This window comes from Salvelinus sp. IW2-2015, linkage group LG17, assembly GCF_002910315.2.
Source record: "Salvelinus sp. IW2-2015 linkage group LG17, ASM291031v2, whole genome shotgun sequence".
NCBI classification, from domain to species: Eukaryota; Metazoa; Chordata; class Actinopteri; order Salmoniformes; family Salmonidae; genus Salvelinus; species Salvelinus sp. IW2-2015.
Genome location: NC_036857.1, coordinates 16288865 through 16298555, shown reverse-complemented (window position 1 = coordinate 16298555; position 9691 = coordinate 16288865). Strand labels below are relative to the sequence as shown.

Sequence of the window (9691 nt, the reverse complement as noted above, 5' to 3'; positions counted from 1 at the left end):
CCACTTTTGTGGATATGAAGACAATGCAGCATGAATGAGTCCCTGGCATTTTTTATAATGGTTATCACAGTGATGTCATCTAATGCAGTCACCCAGTGATTCTCAGCACCTAGCTCTCTCTCATCCACTCCTGCCCTGTATGCTCACTAAATTGCACAGTCTAGATTCTTTTTCCATCTTGCTACCACCCACAAGTGCCGCTTTGATGAGTTTAACATTACACCTTCCTCCAACCTTTCCCCTCAGCCAAGTTCCCCTTGGTGGTAATAAGTTACAGTATGTAACATCTCTTCACACTCTACTCTCCATCCTCCCCTTCAGTCCAGCGTGTCCACCTGATTGGGCAACAGCAGAGGCAGCTCAATCCCAGCGTGGTCGTCGTCAAACAGGTTGACGGCGTCTGTGGCGGTGGCGGGGGGCTGTGGGGGGTCGGAGGCCAGGGAAGGGGGCTCCGTGGGCAAGTTGGGCTCGCCAGAGTTGCGGAGGGAGAGGGAGAGCGCCAGTGAGGGTCTGCGGGGTGAGTGGGTGGAGCAGCAGGGCAGCAGCCTCCCCAGGGCCTGTTTGAAGTCACGCATGAACAGCGGGTAGATGATGGGGTTCATGGTGCTGTTACAGTAGCCCAGCCAGGTGATGGTGTCAAAGAGCGCCGGGGGAACACACTCGCATACCGCCTGACGAGAGAGAGAGAGCAAAAGGCAGGCACCGGGGTTGTGTTCAGTATGTACGTAGCATGAAGATGTTGTGAAACAATTTTTTTTATGAAAAGTATTCTTATAGGAAATATGTAGCCAGTAAGAGATAAAACAGAAAATAATATTGTAAAGGCTATTTTCATTAGCGTACAGAACCTAAGTAGAACATACATATACATACATACATACACACACACATATACACATACAGTGGGGAGAACAAGTATTTGATACACTGCCGATTTTGCAGGTTTTCCTACTTACAAAGCATGTGGAGGTCTGTAATTAAATCATAGGTACACTTCACTGTGAGAGACGGAATCTAAAACAAAAATCCAGAAACACATTGTATGATTTTAAGTAATTCATTTGCATTTATTGCATACATAAGTATTTGATACATCAGAAAAAGCAGACCTTAATATTTGGTACAGAAACCTTGTTTGCAATTACAGAGTCATACGTTCCTGTAGTTCTTGACCAGTTTTGCACACACTGCAGCAGGATTTTGGCCCACTCCATACAGACCTTCTCCAGATCCTTCAGTTTCGGGCTGTCGCTGGGCAATACGGACTTCAGCTCCCCCAAAGATTTTTATTGGGTTCAGGTCTGGAGACTGGCTGAGCCACTCCAGGACCTTGAGATGCTTCTTACGGAGCCACTCCTGAGTTGCCCTGGCTGTGTGTTTCGGGTTGTGTCATGCTGAAGACCCAGCCACACCCATCTTCAATGCTCTTACTGAGGAGGAGGGTGTTGGCCAAGATCTCGCGATACATGGCCCCATCCATCCTCCCTCAATACGGTGAAGTCGCCCTGTCCCCTTTGCAGAAAAGCATCCCCAAGAATGATGTTCCACTCCATGCTTCACGGTTGGATGGTGTTCTTGGGTTGTCCTCATCCTCTTCTTCCTCCAAACACGCGAGTGAGTTAGACCAAAAAGCTCTATTTTTGTCTTATCAGACCACATGACCTTCTCCCATTCCTCCTCTGGATCATCCAGATGGTCATTGGCAAACTTAGACAGGCCTGGACATGCGCTGGCTTGAGCAGGGGGACCTTGCGTGCGCTGCAGGATGAATCCATGACGGCTAGTGTGTTACTAATGGTTCTTTTGAGACTGTGGTCCCAGCTCTCTCAGGGTCATTGACCAGGTCCTGCAGTGTAGTTCTGGCTGATCCCTCACCTCCTCATGATCATTGAATGCCCCACGAGGTAGATCTTGCAGTGGACCCCAGACCGAGGGTGATGACCGTCATCTTGAACTTCACCATTTTTTCTAACAATTGCGCCAACAGTTGTGCCTTCTCACCAAGCTGCGCTTCCTATTGTCCTGTAGCCCATCCCCAGCCTTGTGCAGGTCTACAATTTTATCCCTGATGTCCTTACACAGCCCTGGTGGCCAGTGAATGTGGAGTCGTTTGATTGAGTGTGTGAAGTGTCTTTTATACAGGTAACGAGTTCAAACCAGGTGAAGTTAATACAGTAATGAGTAGAGAACAAGGCTTCTTAAACGAAAAACTAACAGTTCTGCGAGAGCGCCAATTCTTACTGTCGGTAGTTGATTCATAATACTATGTCATGCATAAAATGCAAATTAATTACTTAAAAATCATACAATGTGATTTTCTGGATTTTTGTTTTAAGATTCCGTCTCCACGAGTTAAGTGACCTATGACACTTACACGACGCTCTACAGTCTTGTAAGTAGGAAAACCTGCAAAATCGGCAGTGTATCAAATACTTGTTCTCCCCACTGTATATGTATATACTGCTTATACATATAGGGACATAACCCATAGGAGGGTGAAAGACTGGCTCACTATGGCATATCAGAGAGAAAGGGAGAAGACTGCTGTTGGAGTGTCCTATATTATGAAGATGAATGAGGGAGGCAGTGAGTGAGAAGCAGGAAAAAGGGAGGGGGGTGTTCACATACCACATTGCATGTGAAAGGAAGGCAGACACTTGAGCCCTCTGTCTGCTATATTCTGGAGGAGTGAAGTGAGGGACACAGATGGGAAATGAAATGACTGGATCATTGAAAGCCTGAAAGCAGGACAACGATAAGTACCAATTTAGATTAAATCATTTTATGTCACACACTTAATCCTGAAGATTAACATGCTCCCCTTGATTTTAGATAATGAGCAAATGGTGAAGGGGGGTACATTTTATGTTTAGGTTCTTTCATCTAATCAAGCATCTTATCATTTTTCTCCCTAAAATTCTACAACCCCAAAAAGACCATGGTATTTACACATTCTTGGGATGAGCCCCACCCCCCCAATTGTATTTCACACATTGCTTTTATGCTGAACCACATGGCAACACTCCAGCAATGATAAACCTGGGTGATGGAACAGTAAAAACACCCAATCGAGTCACTGAGGCGAATGAAATATGGAGCTCAGATGAAGACCACAGACCTGAATTGAAAGAAATAGGATTCCAAAATGTTAGTTTTTCACTGTGAATGAAGATATACTCTACATGTGAGACATCTTACAATAATATTACAATATAAAAAAAAATTTGGGCAAAAGTAAAATAAAAAAGTTTGTCTGTCTCCTAGAATTTGGCACTAAATTCAAGAAGGATGAGTGGACATCAAATATACAGTATGTTCCAGTAGATAAGGGAACATTTTCAAGCAAAAATTCCTGTCTTTAATTTTCTACTGCTTATTATTCCACTTGACCGGCATCCATTTCTATTCATACAGCCAATCTATTTAGTATCCACTTGACCCCACCCCCCACCCCGTTTTGGTGCACGCTTTGGTATTTTCTTAGCACTACACAGCTAGTTCAAATAACTGAGTTTGGGAAACCCTGTTCTAGCTGACACCTTTCCCACAGGAGTAAGGCAACCTCAGAGCACACACAAAGCAAGCTTAATTGCCATAAGATGGAGCGTCACACATGGAATGGATGTGGTCCAGGTTTTGTAATACAGGGAATAATTGGCAATGAATAGGGAAGGTGTACACAAACATAATGATAACAGATGTGCTATACAATATACTGTGTGCATGTGGTTTGTAAGTTTCGACCCTGAGAAGATGAGCTTCAACCAATTTAAAGATTTCTATTCATCTCTGCTCAGAGCAGCTAGATGATCCCCTAGTGTTTAGCTCATAATTTTTTGAAAAGCCCTCGATTGAAATGTGCTTTGAATCCCAAAGTTTACTGCAAGCGCTGCAAGAAGAAACAATATCATTGATATCAAAGAGAAATAATGACCAGATTCGATTGTGCATTTTATAGGCCAATTTCTTTATTAATGTGGAGGTAAAGTGAACGTTTGGGAATTGAGATTTCACTAGGATTTCAGGAGAACATGTATACTCTTCTATGCTTGACATTAATGGAATTGTTTAAATCACTCTTTGATAAAGAGGCCGATGCAGTTTGAGCCACTGACCTGGGCCATGTTGGTGATGAAGAAGGGCAGCCAGGCGCTGAAGAAGAGGCCCAGCAGGACTCCCAGGGTCAGACTGGCCTTCACTGCCCTTCGTCCCTGCCGGTGGGCCAGCCGCCGCTCGCTGTTCACCGACAACTGAGGACAGAGGGACAGACAGGGCTGTCAGAGACAAGGGCCGTGTCCGAATACCTGTACTTGCATCCTAAATAGGCCGTTTGAGTATGCAAAAAAAAACGGTTTAATAGTATGCGACATTTAAAAAATCAAGTATACTTTAAATGCCCGGATGTCATACTCATTTCGGTGTGACAACAGCTGGTTAATTAGATATGGAGATGCACTACTGAAATCAACTAATAGCGGGAAACAACGCAATAATGTATTCTCAGTATGCGAAAATAGGTTTTCTAGAATGTGAATTTTCAAAAATCTAGTATGGTTTAAAATGTCATGATGTAATGGCCTATTCATTTCAGTTCTTCATCTAGTATAATTTGATGCACAGTTTTCCACAATGCATTGGAAGAGGTTGGCTGCGAGTGATAGGCCCTGGTTGTCTTCAAGTAGCCAGACAAAAAAACTAGGCTGCTTAATTGGGAAGGTGCTGAATAGCGGATTTCTGTTTTCTCATGTAAAGTGTTTGTTCTCTTTTAAACTACACTGACCAAAAATATAAACACAACATGTAAAGTGTTGGTCCCATGTTTCATGAGCTGAAATAAATGATCCCAGAAATGCAGAAAAAGCTTTTCTCTAAAATGTTTGTTTACATTCCTGTTCGTGAGCATTTCTCCTTTGTCAAGATAATCCATCCACCTGACAGGTGTGGCATATCAAGAAGCTGATTAAAGAGCATGGTCATTACATAGGTGCACCTTGTGCTGGCGACAATAAAAAGCAACTCTAAAATGTGCAGATTTGTCACGTAACATAATGCCACAGATGTCTCAAGTTTTGAGGGACAGTGCAATTGGCACGCTGACTGCAGGAATGTCCACTGTGTAACCATGCCAGCCCAGGACCACATCCGGCTTCTTCACCTGCGGGATTGTCTGAGAACAGTTGATGAAACTGTGGGTTTGCACAACCAAAGAATTTCTGCACAAACTGTCAGAAACCGTCTCAGGGAAGCTCATCTGCCTGCTCTTCGTCCTCACCAGGGTCTTGACATGACTGCAGTTCAATGTCGTAACTAACTTCAGTGGGCAAATACTCAACTTCGATGGCCACTGGCATGCTGGAGAAGTGTGCTCTTCACGAATAAATCCTGGTTTCAACTTTACCGGGCAGATGGCAGACAACGTGTATGGCATTGTTGGGGAAAGTGGTTTGCTGATGTCAATGTGTGAACAGAGTGCCCCATGGTGGCGGTGTGGTTATGGTATGGGCAGGCTTAAGCTACAGACAACAAACACAATTGCATTTTATCGATGAAAATTTGAATGCATAGAGATACCGTGACGAGATCCTGAGAACCATTGTTGTGCCATTCATCTGCTGCCATCACCTCATGTTTCAGCATGATATTGCACAGCCTCATGTCGCAAGGATCTGTACACAATTCCTGGAAGCTGAAAATGTCCCAGTTCTTCCATGGCCTGCATACTCACCAAACATGTCACCCACTGACCATATTTGGGATGCTCTGTATCAACTTGTACGAAAGTGTGTTTAAGTTCCCGCCAATATCCAGCAACTTCGCACAGCCATTGAAGATGAGTGGGACAACATCCACAGGCCACAATCAACAGCCTGACCAACTTTATGCAAAGGAGATGTGTCATGCTGCATGAGGCAAATGGTGGTCACTGGTTTTCTGATCCATGCCCCTACTTAAAAAAAAAGAGTGTCTGTGACCAACTGATGCATATATCTATTCTCAGTCATGTGAAATCCATGGATAAGGGACTAATTCATTTATTTCAATTGACTGATTTCCTTATATGAACTGTAACTCAATAAAATCTTTGAAGTTTTTTTTTTCAGTGTAAGTACTAAATCATCTTTTAATTTCTGAATTTGTCAGCACTGTGGATCTCGGGATGTGGCTGCGTTATTGAAATCACATCAGTCATTTATGGATCAAGCCTTAGCAGTCATTTTGATCTCAGTCCCACTGATCAGTGCTTTAGTTTATGTTGCTGTCCAGCGGTTCCAGGTTTTTCTGTGCAATAGCCTTTTGATGTGAACATTTGAAAAGTTTTGGTGTGCCTACTAGGCTATTTGATTTAATTTATATGTTACAGGACTTTGGTTTCACTAATGCATTTGTTGAAATGGAACCAAATTATCTGTTTCTGTCTTCAGACTTTTTTAAATAGGATAGATGGATTATACGGGCTAAAGTGTAGGTTGAATGTGATAGTCTGCATATAACCAGCCTGAGTAAGCCCATAACTCCATTACTATTCTATTCAGAGTTTAGAGAAATTGATCAAATTTGAAATTAGATATTATCATGCTGGTTAATGTGATGCATGTCTGAATTTGGAAAAATCCACATATCCAGTCAGGAGCTGCTACTGCGTTGCGGCTGTGGCATACTGTATAGCCTACTTTTTACTAAACGGTAGGTGCTAAATAGTAGGCTATGCGACAATGAGTACATAGTATGCAGTTTAAGTATGTAGTATGCTAGTATAGGTATTCGGACACGGGCAAGGACTGCATCTCAATGTATCCAAAAACCTAGGTATTTATTTAATTTTACAAGGTAGCTACAGGTCCACATTGTTACATGATTCTTAAAACATTTTCCAGACACTCTTATCCAGAGTGACTTACAGGAGCAATTAGGGTTAAGGACTTTGCTCAAGGGCACATCGACACATTTTTCACCTAGTTGGCTCGGGGATAAGAACAACGCTCTTAACCTCTAGGCTACCTGCCGCCCTAAAACTGTTTATCTGTTCGCGGCATGCACGATTTCAAGGATTTGAAAATGAACTTGAATTAAAACAATGAAGTGGAATTAAAACAATATTTCCAGAGTGAGCACAAATCTAATGCATAGAAAGTTAATTGTGTACAAACAGCAAACCGGTATCAATAGCTTTAAGAACCTATGTAACAATGTGCACTTACACAAAAGCTAACATTTATAGCTGGAGTAGCAAAATAAAATAAATTATAGCTTCCACCACATTGCACAGGAGAAAAGAAAAGACAAGAAGATGTCACTTTAGATGCATCATTGGCCTGATATGTCGAGGAGTCTCAGAAAAAAGGAAAGGTATGTAGGCCTAACTCTTACATTTAACAAGATGTAATGCTCACATTGAAAGAGATGTGAAGTGTTGTTGAAAACATTGAAAAGTCTGTGTGGAATAACATTGTTATGAATTACTTTCCAAGGCCCTCAATCTCAGGAGTGTAGGCACAGGTCATTGACTAGAAAAATACAATGCAATGTCTGTGCCATTTATTCTACCTAGCAACCACTTCTCCATCAACAGGCGCCATTGCCCCTCCTCCCACTTTGTATCTTTCAGAGGATTTGTTATTGACCATGAATTTCTGTTGGGCAGAACATAATCTGAAACACAACCAAAACAAACTGCAAATGCATTCAACAAATTTGGAAAGTCACAAGCTTGATGTAATCATTGTGTGCTAGTAATATGGGATCAAACACTAAACTGTTGACTAAATTGAATACACTTTAAGTGAATTTCAAATGGGGGGTATTTGATACATAACTGTAAAACAGAAATGCATGAAAACACTCATAAACGGTGACATTCTGTACTGTTGCCTCATATATATATTTTTTATGCTGGAGTATAGACCCAAATTGAAAGTTTTAGCTTCACTGTCCAAATAAATATGTAGGGGAGTGTACACACACCTAATCAGCCCACAACACCTTCGTAATCTCAAATTCTTGAATCTCTCCCAAATCAATGGCTGTGTCCTAATTATTTTAGCTAGATCCCCACATTTGTTTTCCTTCATGACAACTAATCTGAGAGGGCATGAGAAGCAGAGAAGGCACCATGGTGGAAACCTATCCAGGCACACAGTGATCATGCAGGGACGGATTATACAGCATTGGGATGTAGCCTTATTGTATCCCCCTTCATCTCCTCTACCACCCCACGCTCTCACCGGCATGTGGCGTGACACAGGGTGCTCCTGATGACTGTAGTCATCTCCTTCGAGGTGAGCATGTCCGGCGGCGCCCCCACCTGGTGACGGAGGGTGAGAAGGCTCCCCAGGCGAATGGTGCGGGTACGGAGGTTGACTTAGCGCCGCCACCCGCCTCGCCTGTCTCCGCGCCGCCAGGAGAATCTGACAGTAGGTGAAGCAGATGGCACTGGATGGCAGGAAGAAGGTGAGGATGGATGCCACCAGGGCAAAAGGAAAGGTAACCCGCAGACAGCATTGGAAGGACAGGCCACTGGACTGCGACAGCTGGAAGTAGGAGGCGTGGTACCACAAGCTCAGCTCTGGGTATGTGCTGACGTTGGCACTGCCAGCCCCGTGCATTGGGGAATGGCCACTCCCATGACCCAAGCTGTGCCAGTTCATCTTGATGGGCAAGAAGGAGGTGAGGGCGGCCAGACCCCAGGCCCCTCCCACCAGAAGCAGGGCCCGTGGAGGGGTCATCCTCTGCTTGTAGCGCAGCGGCGAGATGATGAGGAGGTAGCGGTCCAGGCTGATCACACACAGGTTGAGAATGGAGGCACTACAGCACATGACGTCGAAGCAGAGCCACACGGGGCAGAAGCCCGGCCACAACACCCAGGCCCCGTACAGCACATTGAGCATTGCCGGCGGCATCACCACCAGAGCCACCATCAGGTCAGACAGGAAGAGAGACACCAGGAAACAGTTGGAGGTGTTGCGTAAGGAGCGTTGGGCAAACACCAGAGCGATCAACAGAGTGTTGCCACAAGCCGTCATCAGGATGATGAGGGTTAACATGCACGCCAACAGCCACGGACCACTGCCACTGATGCCCCAGGCACTGGTTTCGGACAAGCTGCCATTGGAGCTCCCTAAAGGGTTAACAGCATCCCCACTTGCAGTTGCTGCCTCTAAGCCAGGTAAGGTGGAGTTGTCCATAGCGGTGGTTGACATTGGTCAATGTGAGAACTTCCCTGTTCCTCTCCCAGTCTGTGAATGCCAACAATTGCTGTGAAGCACAAAATTTATGTGACCTCTGGTGCTTGTTAGTGCTGATAAAGTTTTCCCAACACTTGAGGAGAATAAAGAGAAGCCACTGAGGTCCTGTTTTGATAATCCGTTCACCACATTCTTCACAAGGTTAACAGAGGGGCCCATCAGTCATTTCTGTGAAAACCTCTTATTGGCTCCTGTTGCAGTTGTGATAAGAAGTGTCGGCACTGATTCCATCTCTTCGTCGTGCCCAATAGTCCTGCTTTCCTCAGCGTTGGAGCCAGAGTGAGCAATTCTGTGGCTGTGTGTTTCAAAGCTGCGTGTCATGATGACACTCGCTGGGGGAGGGCAAATTGAGAGGTGGGCTACAACGTGTGAGAGCAAAGGCAGCTTGAGTGGAATGGCAAGAAGAGGGAAAAACAACAAATTCTCCAAGTTATTCTTTACTACACACA

The 9691-nt window shown here is 44.3% G+C and overlaps 1 protein-coding gene across 1 annotated transcript; it reads right to left on the bottom strand.

Moving 5' to 3' along the window:
• Positions 1 to 206: 206 nt before the first annotated feature.
• LOC111976902 (5-hydroxytryptamine receptor 6-like) lies at positions 207 to 9182 on the bottom strand. The gene is made up of 3 exons (XM_070447731.1): positions 8223 to 9182; positions 4116 to 4250; positions 207 to 671 (listed from the first exon to the last, which is right to left on the bottom strand). Exons 1-3 carry the CDS (start codon positions 9180 to 9182, stop codon positions 318 to 320), a joined length of 1449 nt encoding a protein of 482 aa, XP_070303832.1. The 3' UTR covers positions 207 to 317.
• Between the last annotated feature and the right edge of the window lie 509 nt (positions 9183 to 9691).